This window comes from Eptatretus burgeri, chromosome 5 (genome assembly GCF_056783735.1).
Source record: "Eptatretus burgeri isolate ZD-2024b chromosome 5, Ebu_testis_v1, whole genome shotgun sequence".
NCBI classification, from domain to species: Eukaryota; Metazoa; Chordata; class Myxini; order Myxiniformes; family Myxinidae; genus Eptatretus; species Eptatretus burgeri.
This window is the reverse complement of record NC_140965.1, coordinates 112926207-112943754: the sequence shown is the minus strand read 5'-3', so window position 1 is coordinate 112943754 and position 17548 is coordinate 112926207. Positions and strand designations below refer to the sequence as shown.

The window sequence follows — 17548 nt, the reverse complement described above, 5'->3', positions numbered from 1 at the left end:
GAGACAGGTGATCATCCTCTCTTATGGATATAACATTGCAGGCACCCACTCAGATTAACCCAAGGTGACCGCCATCTGGTGGACAACACTTCAGCACCACCCCGACACACACTACCGCAATCTGACCTGGGAAGGTTACACCGTGGTTTTTCTCCTTTCATCAAAGAATGGGGGTCCCGCAGGCTTTGCCCCAATCTCATCATCCAGTGACCTCCCCTCCCACAGATTTGGTTTTCAAATTTGCCGTGCAGAAGGTACTCCCACGGAGTGGGTTTTCAATATTCTTTGTGTTTTGCGGAGTTGAAGCGTTTTACAGTGGCCAGAGTACAAATTGTCCCACCAACCTCCTAAAAAAGAAAAGTATCGCAACAGAATATTGTGATTGATTCCGGGCCGAGCTCAACTCAGCTATGAGGAGCGGCTGAAGAAGACAGAGCTTTATACACTAGAAAGAAGGCGGTTTCGAGGAGATATGATGGAGATGTTTAAGATAATGAAAGGTATCGATAAAATAAGTGCAGATGAATTCTTCAACAGAGTAGACAGTGATGAAATCAGGTGCTTTAGCTTGAGAGTAAAGAAGAGGAGAGTTAAGACGGTAGTAAGGCAGGGAACTTTCACTCAGAGAGTAGTTAATGCATGGAGTGGTCTCCCTGGACAGGTATTGGCAGCAGAAAAAGTAGATAAGTTTAAATTTTAATTCGATAAGTACCTGGAAGTTTTGGAGATAGAGGGTTATGAGGATGTTGACAGGACTTTTAGGTCGTTTGAGCATTGATGGGTGATTGTGTACGGAGTGCTGTTGCTGGGGGTCTTGTCAAGGGGGACTGTGTGTTTTTAACCAAGCCCATGCCCCCTCCACGAGGGGAAGAAAAAGAAAAAAATAATAATAAAATTCAAAAAATATTTTTATTTCATTCATTAAAAATGTTTTTTTTTGCATTTTCTTCCTTGGATCTTGTGTAGACGGGTTGGTGTGGTGTTCATCTCGGCATGATGGGATGAATGGCCTCCACCTGTGTTGTATTTCCTTGTTAACTGCAGGAGGACATCCACAGATACAGTTGGGCACTAGATATGGATGGCCTTTGGCTCACAAGAAGGTCCTCTGCCCTTTGACAGGTTTTGTTTTTAATCCTACTGGGTGCCCATATCATACACCCTCCTCACCAGGAAACATGGTGGGGGAGATGGTTTAGTCGCCGCCAACTCGACCATGAAACGGGTTAGTACAGGTTTACATGGTACCTGCAGCAAGTCACAGATCTATTCTGGCCTGACCTGACAGTCACAGATCTAATCTGGCCTGACCTGACAGTCACAGATCTAATCTGGCCTGACCTGACAGTCACAGATCTAATCTGGCCTGACCTGACAGTCACAGATCTAATCTGGCCTGACCTGACAGTCACAGATCTAATCTGGCCTGACCTGACAGAAAGATTTGTTTCCTTGTCCAAATATCGTTTAAAAATAATTTATTTATTACCTCTGCCCCTGAAGGTGGACGGAGATTGTTTTTTTTTTTTTTTAACCTCTGTTTGTCTATTTGTTTGTGAGCACAATATCTCAAAAAGTTAGGGACATATTCGGACCAAACTTGGCAAGTTGGGTGTGTGATTAGGACAAATTGGTTTCATTTTGGTGAAGGTCTAGATCCGGATACGATAATTTTTGAAATGATTCTTCACCATTGAGAGACGTAGCATATCTCAAAAAGTTGTGGATGGATTCTGACAAAACTTGGTAGATTAGTTGGGTCGTTGATGAGAACAAGCTGAGTAGATTTTGGTTATGGTCCAGATGCAGATCTGGTCTTTCAATGGGATACAAAAGGTAATCTGTTCAGCCTGGCGGAGGTTGTGCTCTACTGAGTGCTGTTCTAGTTACTCATGTGCTACCATGTACATTAGAAGCGCTGAATGCTGAAACATAAATTGTCATACATTGGACACATCATGCTTATATTACAGAAAACGAGTCTGGAGAGGTTCACCATGCTGGGTATGATCGATGAAAGAAGAGGAAGAGGCAGACCTTATATGTGTCATGGATAGGGTAAAGGCTGCAACCAAGCTGTCTCTATCAGAGCTCTGGCAAGCAGTACAGGATAGGGAGGTTTTTTTGGGTTTTTTATAACAAGGAATCCAAGGAAATTATGCGCACGAGGAGGCCATTTGGCCCATCATGCCTACGCCACACCAATAACACATTTAATAAATCCGTCGATACACCTCCCCTTCGTATGTAGCCTTTTGGTTGCTGCACTGGTACTCATTTCGCCGACCTCGGAAGGATGACAGGCTGAGTCAACCCCTGGTGTTAATTCAGTGGCCAACGGGACTTGAACTCAAGACCCTAGGATCTCAAGCCACCACCCTAACTGCTAAGCCAACAGCAGGTTATACTTCACTGTCAACACAACCTTTAGTCTCTGTTATGCTCCTCTCACACCATTTGTTCGTTGATCCTTCCCCTATTTTGCAATATATTATGTTTGTGGGGTAGATGGAGGAATTTCAGAACAAAGGTAGGATTGTTGAGGGTTTGGAGATGTATTGATGTGGGCCGGGGGTCGGTGGCGAGGAACGGCCGCCAGGTGGAGCAGTTGAGCCGTCTCCCACCGACCACCCGGAATTTAGGTCGTGACTCTTGGACAACTCTGAAAGGTCACGGGCCACTTAAGGACCGTGCTCACCAATTCTCTGACGGCGTGGGGTAGGGTTGATAGCCAAATTTCAATAAACCTAAGTACCCACGTCGTCAAATTTCCGGGGAAGTCACACTCTCAACGGACTCTGTCAAACCGGGTCGCTCTCGCGACTTCGGTCCGGTGTAACCGAGCGGAATTACCAAAGTCCATCTGACCCAATGACAACTTACGACACCGATGGCCTCACTATTTCAAAAGCCCGCACAGTGCTGGGTCAATGGAAGAAAACACGGGCAACAAACTGAAACATTTATCAATTGGGGGGGTTTATTTATAATGGGGGCAATAATCGGGAAGGGAGACACAGAGCAGAGTTACAACCGAATAAGCAATGCAAAATAATGTACAATAAAAAGAAAACACTTAAGCAATTATACTTAAAGACGGGGCCCACGGACATACACACACCCAAAAGAAATGGACCCCGTCGGGTCTTTATTCGGTACTTCGGCTCGAGAGGGAAGGTGAGCTGAGGGTCAAGGTCTGGTTGGTACCTGCCTGCCTTGTGCGGTCTTTACCGATCCACGCTTGTGGAGCTTGGATACCGTGGAAGGAAAACGGGATCCTCAGCTCGCTCGCTCCCACACAACCCCCCTCGGTGGGACTCAAACCCACGCCTCCAGAATCCAAGGAGCGCCTTGGCCAGCCGCGAAAGACGATCGGCAACCCGAGCACCACAAACACGAACAGCGACCAGGACGAGCGCCAACTCTGATCAGCACTATCATTGACCAGGAGCCACGAACTCAACCAGCAGGAACCAACCAACTTCTCTCTCTCATGAGCAGCTCGCGACCTTTCTTGTCCCTCCCCCTCGCGGGGGTGGAGGGTCTGCTCTGAGGTAACTCGCCTCTGGATTGGTCGGGGGCGGACATCCCATCTGGCTGGGCGGGGCCGCCCTGAGGTAACTCGTCTCTGTATTGGTCGGGGGCGAACATCCCATCTGGCTGGGTGGGGCCGCCCTGAGGTAACTTGTCTCCGGATTGGTTGGGGGCTTCTGAGGTACTCCTATCCCTCATTGGTTGCGAGGAACACCCATCTCGAAGGGCGGAGTCGACTTCACCTGCCTATGCCCGTGGCCCCGAACACGTGTGTAATGGCGATGATGGAGCGAAGGGGAGATTTAATGTAAAAAGAAACCCGCAGCGCACACATGAAATTAACCCATTAGACAGAAGGACAGGACCCTGACTATAAACACATACTTATCAAAATAACTGAACTGCGGGGACTGCTGTCTGTTTGTGTGCAAATGGCTGCCAGATTCGTAACAGTATAATCGTGAATGTCACTAGAAGTCAGACATGACTTGACAGAACACGATAACGAGGTAACTGCTGTGCTGGTTTTTTTTTACTTTGTTCTTTGTTTTTACATTTTGCTTTTAAAAATTGTTTGTAGTTATTTGACTGAAGGTGTGTATTTCACCCCCACCGTCAGGGAAAATTTAAAACAAAACAATAGGGGCCATTAGAAAAGTGCACGCTTTCCTTTCCCGTGTTCGGTCATCTTGGGTCACGTAGCACATGTACAGGATGTTCAGGCCACTTATAGTGAAGTGCTTTTTCATCTCCCTACCCCACCCTCCGTGCACATTCTAATTAAGCGAGGTGAGTGCTCAAATGGGAGGAGAAAGCATGTTGTTGTTTTTTTTCCTGTGAAACAGCAATTGCTATATTCTTTCTTTATTTATACATTTGAATGTGTTTTTAAAAAACATAAACAATGATTTATGAAATATTATTTTCTGAAACGAAACATTGCACCTTTTTACCTGGCTAAAGTCCTCACCTGGTTGACAACGTCATTGTCATCACAACCTTTTGTCTCTGTTATGCTCCTCTCACACGATTTGTTCCTTCATCCTTCCCCTATTTTGCAATATATTGTTATGTTTGTGGGATAGATGGAGGAATTTCAGAGCAAAGGTAGGATTGTTTCGGCTCGCATGGTCCGTGGGCGAGCAGGAGACATGTCGATGTAAATTTAGTCGGGAAAACTGTCAGCTTAAGATTGTTTTGTGTCGCCGCACGGGGGTAGTACTGTGTTAATTAGGAAGAGATGAAGGTTAATTTCTCCCAGTACATGATTGCCACCTGTGACTTTTTCCTATGTTTTGCATTTACAAAACCGGAAGTAAAAGAATTACGTTCTTTATAACACCACCACCACCAATAGCAGAGCCGAACATTCCGAGCAGGCAAAACCCCACCTTCTCGGCTTCATGCCAACAAGCCATACCCCGAGGCTTATCATTGGTCAGTGTGACGTGAGAAGAGGGCTCCTCTCCTCTCAGAGAGGAGATAGTTGGTGTGAGAAACGTGGTTGAGACAGTTGGACTCGTTTTAGCTCTTGCTTCTCCTCGACAGGGTGGAGAAGGCTGCATGATTCGCGTCTTCATGCTGTGTGAATTTGTCCACGTGCTGGAGGAAGAGGCTAGCCGTTGTCTGTTCGGCTGAGTCGCAAAGTTAATTTACTGATTTATTTATTTTCTTAACACATTGCCAAGGCTCACATGAGATAACACACAATGCACAACAAGGGGGCCAGGAGACAAGAGGGGCGGGAGAGGAAGGACAAAATGGGGAACAGAGACATTAGGAGATCTGTGGAAGGGAGTCGGATGGGGCATGGAACACGGGGTATACAAGATGGACATTACAGGGAACTTTTGGGAAGGAAGGCAGGGAATTTGAAACAAGGAAATCCAACACAGGTGGAGGCCATTCAGCCCATCATGCCTGCACTAACACCACACTAATCGAGCCACACAAGATCCAAGGAAGAAAATGCAAAAAATATGTTTTTAATTCATGAATTAAATTTCTTTGTTGTTGTTTTTTGGATTTTTTTTATTTTATTTCATTTTGTGGAAGTTTTTTTGAATTTAATTTTTAATTTTATTTTCTTCCCCTCAGGGAAGGGGAGATGGGCTTGGTTAAAAACACACATCAACCACACAACCCCCCTTTGACAAGACCCCCCACCAACAGCACTCCGTACACATGTACACAATCACCCATCAATGCTCAAACTCCCGAAAAGTCTTATCAACATCCCCATACCCCTCTACCTCCATAACTTCCAGGTTCCTATCTAATTCCATTTTAAACTTATCTATTTTTTCTGCTGCCACTACTTTTCCAGGGAGACCATTCCATGCATTAACTACTCTCTGAGTAAAAGTCCACTGCCTTGCTACTGTTTTAACTCTCCTCTTCTTTACTCAGGCTCTGGCCCCTGGTCCTATCACTGCTGACTCTGTTGAATAATTCATCTGCACTAATTTTATCTATACGTTTCATTTTGTTAAACATCTCCATCATATCTCCTCGTAACCACCACCTTTCTGGTGTATAAAGCCCTGTCTCCTTCAGCCGCTCCTCATAGCTGAGTCTAGCTAGGCCTGGAATCAATCTAGTAGCCCTGCGCTGAACCCCCTCTCTCTGACATCTATATCCTTCTTGAGTTGTGGTGACCAAAACTTCACACAATATTCGAGATGTGGCCCTCACTAAATTCCTGTACAATGCTAACACCGCCTCTTTTGATTTATAATTGATCCCCCTCCGAATACAACCTAAAACCCTATTTGCTTTTACTATAGCTGCCTGACATTGTGCTGCCTGCTGACTTCCCATATCTATTACCACCCCCAGATCCTTCTTCTGTGTGACACGCTCCAAAATTACCCCTTGCATCCTGTAATCTCTATTTTCATTGTTCTTTCCCATTGTTCTGATTCTTTCCCATTGTTCTTTCCCTTTCCCATTGTTCTGAGCTCAAGAGGGCCGAGGAAGGACTTTGCATGACGGAGGATTCCCAGTCGGCGACTGGCCTTGGAGACCAGCTTGGAGACTTGGCTTTCCCAGGAAAGATCTAGATAGTGAGACCCAGAAGCTTGACTGAAAGGACTTATTCAAGAGGATTGTTGAGAAAGTAAATTTGGGGGGGAGGGGGGAGTTCCAAACGGTCCTTTCGGAGAGAGACAGTGAGAGTGTGAGGTTTGTCAGGATTGAAAGACATGCTCTACATGTTGGACCAGTTTGTGATTTTATCCAGATCTGCAATGAGTGAAGAAGCTGCTGGTGCTGATCTGAGGGATGACAGATGGTACGGCAGAGGCTAGAGTCATCAGCAAAGAGATAAAGAGGATTTTCCAGAGAGTCGGAGAGATCATTGATGAAAACCAGAAAAAGAACAGGGCCCATAACACTGCCTTGACGAACTCCAGCCTGGACAGGAACAGGGGATGAGAGTACTCCATTTAGGGCCACAGTTTGGTTGCGACAGGAGAGGAAGTGTGCGAGCCATGAGTGGCGATGGCCTTGGACGTGTATGCAAGACAAGAAGTTGTACGTTTATGTGAGACAGAAGAAGAGGAGCACATCTCTCAGCAATAACTCGGCGTTATCCTGTTCTGTGTTTGAGGAGGAAGGTCGGCTGTCATTGTGAGCGGACCTTGTGAAAGAGAGGAGTGGGGTCGGCTCATTCTTTCATGAGAAAAAACTGCACGAAGGTTTATGGACCCTTAACGAAGGGGGACCACCCACGCAAATTACCACATAAGTTTTCTGCCCAGAGAGCGGGCTCGGCGCCATTTTGGACATGGTTTCGACGATGCCAGGCTCACCAAGGATCATGTCTGGACGAAGCTAAGTGCCAGAATAAAGGGAGGGATTTTCTTTTATTTTATCTGTCCCCTTGTCTGTTTCTGTATCTGTGTGGAGGAGTCGCAAAATTATCTCTCATCTACCTCGTGTTACATTACCTCATGCTTTGGTTTATTTTTATTCTTACACTTTGATTTATTTCCAATATATATTTGATTTATGTTCATTAGACCCCTATTTATTAAGATTGCTTGTGTCTCTCTTTGTTGTGGGTTCGAGTAATAACCCTTGTGCTTGTGTCTGCGACGCGTCCTTGCCGCCCTCCACTACAATCTCCAAGGATCACGTGTTCGCCTCCAAGGTAGAACCGTTCGGCTATCCATCCCGGTTGGTGTTAACCACCAGTCCACGACAAAAGCGTCAGGGAAATTAACTAAACCGGCGTGGACGCAATAATATTTACCCCACGCACATGAAGCAAAAAGCGGGGTTAAGCAAACTGTTCACTTCTGTCTGTCCGTCCATCCACAAATGTCAGTTTATGATTGAGGAACCAATTGATTTCAATTGAATGTTGTGATTTGAACACAAATCGGAAAACTTACCTGCACTGCAGTTTCGCAGCACTTTGCTTCTGAATTTGTCCCGAACGCACATGCACAGAGAGGAATGAGGTAATATTTTTTACTCTGCCTGTCTGGCAATCAAACAAAATTGAAAATCATTCCAAACAGGAAGCTTACTGTTTTACGAACGTCATAAAGTACATAAACAGGAATGAAAATCTTGTATCATGTGGTGTAAAAGACACTGCGTCAATAGCGGTAAACTTTTGGAATTAATTTTTTTTATGTGACCTTTAAAATCTTTATTTTATATCAATATAATTGTATACTTCAACACTGCATGGGGTAAGGTGGTATATGAACTCTCTAGTTTTATTTTTTATAAGGGTTGCGTTTTATTCAATAATTTTAATTCTTGCTTTGGTTTTATCCGACCTGAAAGCATACAGTGTATTTATTTTCAGTATTATGGATACTTGTACTCTTACGTGATGCCACGGGCGATCCGGGACCTTGTGGACGAGTACACGAACTGTGAGGACATTGCCATGAACTTCCTGGTCTCGCACATCACCCGCAAGCCTCCTATCAAGGTTGGCCCTTTGATCTCTAATGCTGATTGGTGGGAGCGCATATGTTTGGCACCGATCAAATGTAATTCATCAATACCCTTTGATGCACGTATCTATTTTGAAACACGTTTTGCAGATAATATTAGATATTTTATTAAATATATGATATGCTTGCTTTGTTGAGACTTGTGTGTTACCAACGTTGATTGTGCTGTGAATCGATAATCTTTTATTTATCTTGGCTTGTGAAGATGTCCTCCTCACATCGATCCTAATCTCCAACTCCCTTCTCTACGCTCCCACCACCATCTTTATCTTTCGACCCATTTTGTCCTGATTTCCACCCACAGGTGACTTCCCGCTGGACTTTTCGCTGCCCTGGCTGCCCACAGGCTCTGTCGCATGATGAATCGCACTTCCGCGAGCGGCACAAATGCATCAACTTTTTCGTACGCGTGTATGGCTACATGCCGTTGGTGTACACGCAGTTTCGTGCAGATTCTGTACTCTTCAAAACACGCCTACCACATGACAAGACCAAGTGCTTCAAGTTTATCTGACACCGCTCCACACATGCTGCTTTCACTTTGGTTCTTCTTTTGGCGATGTTGGAATCATTGAAAGCATTTAATTGCACTTTGAATGCTTTTAAAGATTGGGGGTGCTGAACCTTGCAGTGCACAGACCTCCATCTTGAGACGTTGAGCCACATTATGGATCTTGTCATCCTGTTTCCAACTGCCCCCCTCAAAGGTGGTCTACTTCGAATGTGTAACCATTTTCAATTCTGGCTTTTCTCATTTCTTCATCTGGGTTATGGCATCGCCAAACCCATTTCGCCACTCGGAGGATTTGATGTGAAATCTTGACGAAGGCGACTCGTAGCTCCAGAAACTGTGCAAAAGTACTCGTTTGATCAATGCAGCGATGGTCCTTCCATCGAGATCCGAACATTGGCACCTTGAAACAATTGCAATCTTTCACATGCAGGATCATGCAAGATGCTATGATGCCTTTATTGCTGACTTGAAGCAATGCCATGGAGTGTGTGATGGCCACAGAACAGCCAGCCAATATCTTGCCCCGTCATTGCATTCATTTTCTGACTTTGCTCAAAAAAAATGAAGCTCTGTTTGTAGATTTTATATATTTATCTATGATAGTTGAAAAAGAAGAGCACAAATGACAAAATTCTCAATGTATTGTACAAATGTGTTGCTTAAAACGACGAGCTCAGTTGAAGACTTGAATTTTGTCCGTGACTTGTGCTCTGCCAAATTGTCTTTTTCTTTGATGTGTAATTATTTTTGTTGCTGCTTCTTCTTCTTATTCTTTCAGAGGCAGCAGATGGCTGTGGATAGAATCATTTTGCTGTGGGGCACAGTGGCTGGGCCACCAATGCAGTGTCCCCTGTATGTCAGAGCAGCAATTTGTAATTTGTTCAGGATGCGGGAGATAGCTCGCCTACTCGTCACAAAAGACACCTACTGCATGCAGTGACCGGTCCATGGTATGGCCGAGCTCGTGGGGATGGGTCCCCTCCTGTAAGACACGTGGTACTACCTCTATGTCTCAGAAGGGGGTGCCCCGTTGACATTGGTCCTACTCCCCGCCTCAAGAATTTCTCCACTTGCGACTCAATACATGTGGCATGGCCTTCTCAGGGGAGTCTGTTGGGGTCGGCGACGGGCAATCTGCCGGCAACCTCGGACTCCTGATCTGGGTTGGCCGAGCTGTGTGTGGTTAACTGCTGAGTCGTTGCGTGCTGGATGCCGCTGGCCCTGCAATTTCAGCGAGCACTGTGCCCCTGCAGTCTTCTGGGCAGATGGTCGTGCCCGCCATGCCAGTTATGCAGATCCGATAGATTGGATCTGGGCGCTGGGTCGACATTCACATGGGACCACAAGTGAACCAATATTGGGATGGGATCTTTAACATCCACAATCTAATGCAGGTGGACGAGATGGCCATTTTAATATCCATCCGAGGGACGGCACACACATTGATGATTCGCCCTTCTTGGTGCTAATTTGTAATATGCTTACTGTAAAAATGAATGGAAATCTTTTATTTTTTTTTGAAAGGTTTAGCCTTCTTTTGGATTAATATTTAATGTTTTGTTTAAATTTTTATGTGCCGTTTCAAGAGCCTGTGATTCGATTCTGCTGTGCCGGTTTATTTCTTTGAGATTGGATTTGATCTCGGGGTTGGTGGGAGTGCAGTGAAAACATCTGGTATTATGTTTATTACCCTCGATGAAGGAGAGGGTATTGCCTTTGGATCCATTTGTCTGTCTGTTTGTTTGTTTGTCCGCACATAACTTTTGTGTTTTTCTCCGCAACAGCTTGTCAGATTGAGAAAAATTTTCACCATTGGAGCGACTACTCATGTCGATTGTTTTGATGATAATTATGACATCATCGGTCAAGTGGTGTCGCAGCAAAATTGGAAAAACGGGAAAACTTTGGACCTCTGTATCGCTGAAACTGCACCAAGGAAAAAATTGAAACTTGGCACACGGCAAGTACTCATGGGGAATGAGTGATTTTTTTTTTTTTTTGGACGTCACAGGTAACCTTGTTATGACGTCATAATTGTATATGTAGAACGCTACATCCGATCAGTAGAAAATTTTTGAGGGTCATCTGGTTTCACAATTTTTTTGATGACATCATCGGTCACGTGATTCAGCAGCCATATTGCTTTAAAAAAAAAAACCCTTCAAAAATCTTCTCTGAAATGGCTGAACGGATTGAAGCGAAACTTTACACAAATGTCTGCCAAGGCATGTGTGTACAAGGTTGCTAAGGAATAATTTATTTCACAAAGTTTGCAACCATATTGGATTTAAGAAAAATATTAAATAATGTTTTCTCTGGAACCGCTTCATCAATCGATGTGAAACTTCAAAATTGTGATCTAGTAGTAATGGGGAATACAGATTTTAAATTTCAACTTGATCAGACACAAGGTCTGGCAGCTAGCATTATTATGAATTTTTGTTTTTTTTGAATAAGGCTCACTTGACTGTGCCTGGATAGGTTTGAGAGTAGAGGATTGTTCGGGTTCCTTCTTGTTTACACCAATGCAGGACTGTCCCTATTTGGCCTTCCATTTGATTTGAATTGAATTCATTTCTATCCCATTCTAAATTCATTTGAATAATAATAAGAAAACGTCATGAGTGGTCAGGTGTCCGATCAAAGCGGGACGTCTTGGTACCCGGTCATCACTGCCAGCAGTTATGAAGTGGCAATTCTAATTATGTCTCTGATTAATGACGTAACACAGCAGTACACAAACGCTACACAAAATACACCGCATCAAACAAGTCGTGCTGAGTGTCTGCAATCTCTGATTGCTCTTTTTCTTGTTTTTTTTTTTAGTGTTGCTCGTTTAAGCTTAAGTTTCATGCCAGTTGGCTGGGTGTGGTTACCTCTCACCTGCCATGGCACTTCAGCAAGAGACTTGTGACTCGTTGGGACGGACACAATCTGTCAACTTCCCGATCTGGATCTCAACCAATGGTACTCCATCTCTTCTGGATCTGATTTTGACCAATTTCTCTGAAAATATCTGCTGTTCATCCTCTCCTCAAATCGGTTCATCTGACCACGTGCTTCTCAATGTAGATATCTCTCTGGCTGTTATTGGAGAACCACCTCAGTGCTGTTGAGTCTGGCATTTCACTCAAGCCAACTGGCAGGGACTTCAAGCAGCCATCAAACTTCTTGACTGGTCTCCCATTTCTACTTCCTCCGACATCAACATGTCCTGGGAATTCTTTCAAAGAAACTTGCTGTCTCTCATGCACAGATTTAACCCATCTCGTCTTCAGTTGTCCTACCCTTCCTCCCGCCCATGGTACACTGAAGTTTGTGGCGAGGCAGTTGTCCTGAAACAACTTGCCTTCGCCTCATGGAAGGCTAATCCAACTGAAGGCAATCTCAGTTCCTTCCACAAAGCTTGGAACAAGGGTGTACCTACCCTCAGGAGAGCCAGAAAACAACATCTTTCTAATCTCAAGTCTGAACTCTCAAACCTAACTCCCTCCTCCAAATCCTGGTGGTGAATAATCAAATCTGTTTCTAGTATATGCTCCCCCACAATCCCTCCCTTACCTCAAATGGCCACCCAGCTGATACTGCATGTGAAAAGGCTGAATGCCTGAACTCCGTGTTTGCTTCTAAATCTTGTGTCCCAAACCCATTGCTTCCTGTGCCCACCTAACACAGTTGCACACAGCTGTTCCTGGACTCTGTGTCCTTTTCTCCTTACAACATGGAGATCTTGCTGTCAAACCTCGACTCAGATTCTGCAACCGGTCCAGATGGCATCAGCCCACGTGTCCTAAAAACCCGCTCTTCTGCTCTTACTCACCCTCTCTCTGTTTTATTCACCCTCTCATTTGCTCAAGGTCATCTGCTATCTGCTTGGAAATCACCAAACATTACCGCTCTGCACAAAAAAGGTGCAAAAACGGATCCCTGTAACTGCAGACTAATCAGTCTTCTCCCAATCATCAGCAAGGTTATGGAATCCATTATCACTTCTGACATTAAATCCTTCCTCTTCTCCAATGGTTTGATTTCCGATCATCAATTTGGTTTCAGACCAGGTCACTCTACCCTGGATATGCTGCTTCTGCTCTCCCAACAATGGATGGACATTCTCAATGCCAGACATGAAATCAGCCATCTCCCGAGACTTATCGCCTGCTTTTGACACGGTCTGGCACCCTGCCTTACTCACCTAACTCTCTTCCTAAGGTATCCAAGGACATCTCCACTTATGGCTCACAGACTTCCTCTCCTGTTGCAACCAATGTGTGGCCCTTCATGGAGTTCTCATCTCCTCTTCCTGTCCAGGCTGGAGTTCCTCAAGGCAGTGTTATGGGCCCTGTTCTTTTTTTGGTTTTCATCAATGATCTCTCCGACTCTGGAAAATCCTATTTATCACTTTGCTGATGACTCCACCCTCTGCCATACAGTCCGTCATCCCTCAAACCGGCAAGCAGCAGCTTCTTTGCTCTCTGCAGAGCTGGATAAAATCACAAGCTGGTCCAACACGTGGAACATGTCTTTCAATCCTGACAAATCTCACACTCTCACTATGTCTCTTCGAAAGGACCGTCTGGAAAACCCTCCCGCCCCCATCTACTTTCTCAATAATTCTCTTGAAGAAGTCCTTTCATTCAAGCTTCTGTTTCTCACTATGTGCCATGATCTTTCCTGGAAAAGCCACATTTCCAAGCTGGCCTCCAAAGCCAGTCGTGGACTGGCCATCCTCCGTCGTGCAAAGTCCTTCCTTGGCACACCTGAGCTCCTGACCACATACAAATCTTTTGTCCACAGCCTGATGGAGTACTGCTCTCCCCTCTGGGCTGGTGCTCCTGCCTCTCACCTTTCACGGCTTCACTCCGTGGAAACCAATTCATTTAGGATCATTGATATCTCCCGTAATGCGGCTGAGTCCTTGGATCTCTCAGTCTCTCACCGAAGGCAGTTCGGTGGTCTTTCTGTCTACTACCATCTCCTCTTCAGCTTTGCTCCCCCTGCTCTATCTGAGATATGTCCCTCCCCCTCCTCATATTTCTGCAGGGCGAACAAGGTCCGCCAACAACCACCTTCTGGTAAAACTGCCAAAATCAAGAATCGCTGCTCACCTTCACTCTTTCATTTCAACTTTTTCCCGCCTTTGGAATTTATCTTTCCCCATCCAAATCCATGATCTGTTCTACCCCCGCGAATCCACCTCAATCCCACCTCCTTCAAATTCCCTGCTTTCCTTCCTGAAAGTCCCTGTCATGTAAAGACCTGAAAGTCCCTGGAGTGTCCATCATGTTTACCCTGTGTACCTTGCCCCGTCCCTCTCCCTTCCACAGATCTCTTCATGTCTCTGTTCCACACTTTTTTTTCCTTCCCTCTCCTGTCCCTTTTGTCACCTGCTCCCCTTGTTGTACATTCTGTGTGTTAGTTCTCATTCGAACCTCAAAGGTGTATACAAGAAAAAGTTTGTCATCTGGACAAGTCAGGTTCACCCTTTCCATCGTACTGTACATTTGGGTGTTGACGGTAGAAGAACTTGGCATGGTTTTTCTTGTGTTGAAAACAGTGTCTTCTTCCTGAAAGCATTTTTCCAATTTTCATTCAGACCAGGTTTCTGCAAAGGTTTCATCCACTGCATTCAATGCTTGTATTTAGTCGTGACTGGAACAACCAAGTATATTTGCACTATATTCTTCAACATCAAGCTCTTATTATCTGCATCCCCTTCTTTTCTTGATTAATGCTTTTGGTCACAGATCATAGAAGACCCGGTCGATCGAGTCCTTTCTTCATGGAGCTCTGATGTTTTGGTTTTGTGAGGTGCCACTTTATTAGCACTTTCAATGTGCTGAACAGAACAATCTGCAGAGCCTTCAGGAAGCTTCCGAAGCTTTTTATCATAACCTCGCTTTATTTATTTTTGGCTGCTTTGTAAAGAGACCGTGATGACCCTTGTGGTTGCTGGATATTTGAAATGTCTTGCACAGTTCATTCAGGGACTCTGCTATCCCTGATGTCAAATGTTTGTCCGTTTGTTATTGAGGGAGGGCCGCACGCAGTGTACACGGGTGCAAAGGCTTGCAGACTCGTGGTGACTTGTCTTTATCCCTGTATAAAATGTATTTAATGGTTAAGATTATGAAAGAAGAAATTTCTGTATTGATAATGGTTCTCACTTGATCTTGTATAACCTTGGTTTCATGATCATTCGATAAGATATAATGCAACACCTTTGAAGGGCATGTGACATTTTGTATCCTCATTATTGATGCTTCATTTGGAAAAGAACAATGGTAAAACACTTGTTATATAAACTTCCATCATTCCAACTAACGAGGACTAATTCTTCAGCAAAGGTTTGAAAGTCATTTTTTTTTTATTTTTTGTTTCGCTCTTTGAGTGCAGTGATTGATGACATCAAATGAGGCAAAGTTTTCATGTGGCTGAAGAGGTCACGTGGTGTAAGTTGTGTAAGACAATGGCAAATATTGTATAAATCATGGAATTGCTCAATGAGAAGTAAATCATTAGTAATCTTCACATGTCGGTGCCATTTTTGAGGATTTCAATGTTTAAAGTGGATTGGGCGATTTAAAACGTTGAAGGCTCGAGTCATGGACGATATCATGACCATTGAGCCAGGCCTTCAAACGAAACAAAAAAGAAGTGAAGAAACTAAAAAATAATCCAAGTCTTTGAGGAACTAGAAAACCTTCCTTTTGAAACGGACAGGTCATAACGATTAGGAAAGACGAGTAGATTAAAGAATTCCAGAGCTTCGTTGTGTTTTGTTTCCTTTCCAGAGGGAAATAAACAAACAACATAATGGCCCACCCTGAAGTTGCTAATGGCCCACACAATGCTCATGTGATGTAGTGGCTTGCCGAGTATTTTGTGGTCTCACTAATGACAGAGGTGTACAAGCAGCCAGTTCTCGGGAGCAGAACCCCAAGAAATATCTATAGAAAAGGCAAAGAAAGCCAACATTGTGGCGTGATTCAAGCAAGTTGAGTTTTGAGGTCAGTTTGGGAGACTCAATTCAATCAAGTAAGTACGTGGAGGTAGAACCTCCTCAGATGTGAGAGCAGTCTCTACACAAGGACAAATCAATCCTCCGAAACATCATGGACCAATCAATCCTTTATATAATCGGAGCAACTGTTCGAATGAGGAGAATATTCGACATCTGAACAGGACTCTCAGTTTCTTCAAGGTCGACAGGTATTTGTACAATGCGAGGTTTCTACGAGAGATTTGATGTTACAGTAATACCAAGTATGTTACTGTATTGAGTGGTAACATTGTGAAGCCTTCGCATGAGATGGGAAATTTGAGAAGAGTTTTGGACGGAGGAAGAAAATGTTTTCGAAGCATAAAACTTGGGGTTTGGGGAGATTGGACCCCGGTACCACACTCTGTTAGAGGGATTTGAAAGGATCCCCAAAACTCTCTCAGAGAAGACCAGACATTCACAACATCGGCTCGGAGAAGAACACCAGACATTCCTTATAGAGGAAAGGATATCACCTGTAGATCTCGTCTTGTGAAAGCCATACTGATGGTCAGAGAGAAGACTGAGATTCAAGATGCTTGAGGAAATGATAATTGAAAAGACGTTCAAAGACTTTGGAAAATGCGGTTGTTGGAAGAGTGAACAATCACAATTCCTCAGAATAGGCTGAACTAATGCAGGTTTCCAGGAAAAAGGAAAAGTTTTGGTTTTTAAATGAGCAACCACGGGTGCAAGCTCTGAAGCACACTCCTAGATACGAGGAGGAATGCCATCTAATCCGTACGCCTTGCTTGTGTCCAGAGAAAGAAGTCGTTTTTTTGACTTTATGATGAGAGTGAGAGGTTTTGGATGGGTAAGTGGGTGCATCAGGTGGTGTTGAAATGGTAAAGGAGAAAAGAGTTGCTTTGTCAGTCAGGAGAGACATCCAGAGTATCCTCGGAATGGAAAAGCAAAGGAAAGGGAGTGTGACATGACCTGTTGGAGGTACTTTTGGCAAAAGGCCAGAAATATTTAACACCAGCAAAAGAAGAGAGGTTGTCACACCACAGATGCAGAAAAGAATGCTTCATCTCACAAGTCACGAAAAACATATTTGCAAATATATTGGTCTGGCAGGATGGCTTAGACGAGAGGGGCCGCATACTCGACTCAATGCTGTCTGGCCTAGGTTTGAATCCTGCCGTGTTTCAGCAGCAGGGTGATTTATCAATGTGCATGCTGTCCCTGGGACATTGAACGGGTGTCCGGTCTGCTAGCTCTTGTTGGTGGAAGTTAAGGATCACAGTGTCCTTCATGATCACAGGCAAGTTATCGCCAGCACCCGAGCCAAACTCCGACCATGGATGGCGTCCTTTGCCAGAGTGGGGACACCTGAGTGTGGTCATTGTCATGGAAACTGCTCAGCAGTAACAATGCTCTGAATAGAACATGGTTCATGATCTGGTGTTCCTTTAGCAAGCGGCTTGCATACCACTCCCCAGTGGCTTGATTTAAAGCACCACAAAGGAACGAAGCCCTCGGCAC

The 17548-nt window shown here is 44.5% G+C and overlaps 1 protein-coding gene across 10 annotated transcripts in view; it reads left to right on the top strand.

The window, feature by feature from the left end:
- Window positions 1–15552, top strand: part of EXTL3 (exostosin like glycosyltransferase 3) — a 79520-nt gene extending 63968 nt beyond the window's left edge. For 9 of the 10 annotated variants that reach the window (XM_085883369.1, XM_085883364.1, XM_085883366.1 and 6 more), the window contains 2 exons: window positions 8357–8485; window positions 8815–15552. In XM_085883369.1, the coding sequence (XP_085739495.1) occupies window positions 8357–8485; window positions 8815–9024 (339 nt within the window). In that variant the 3' untranslated portion in view covers window positions 9025–15552. The remainder of the gene's footprint in view (window positions 1–8356; window positions 8486–8814) is intronic. The other variant, XR_015058716.1, reaches the window with a different exon arrangement.
- The last annotated feature ends 1996 nt before the right edge of the window (window positions 15553–17548 follow it).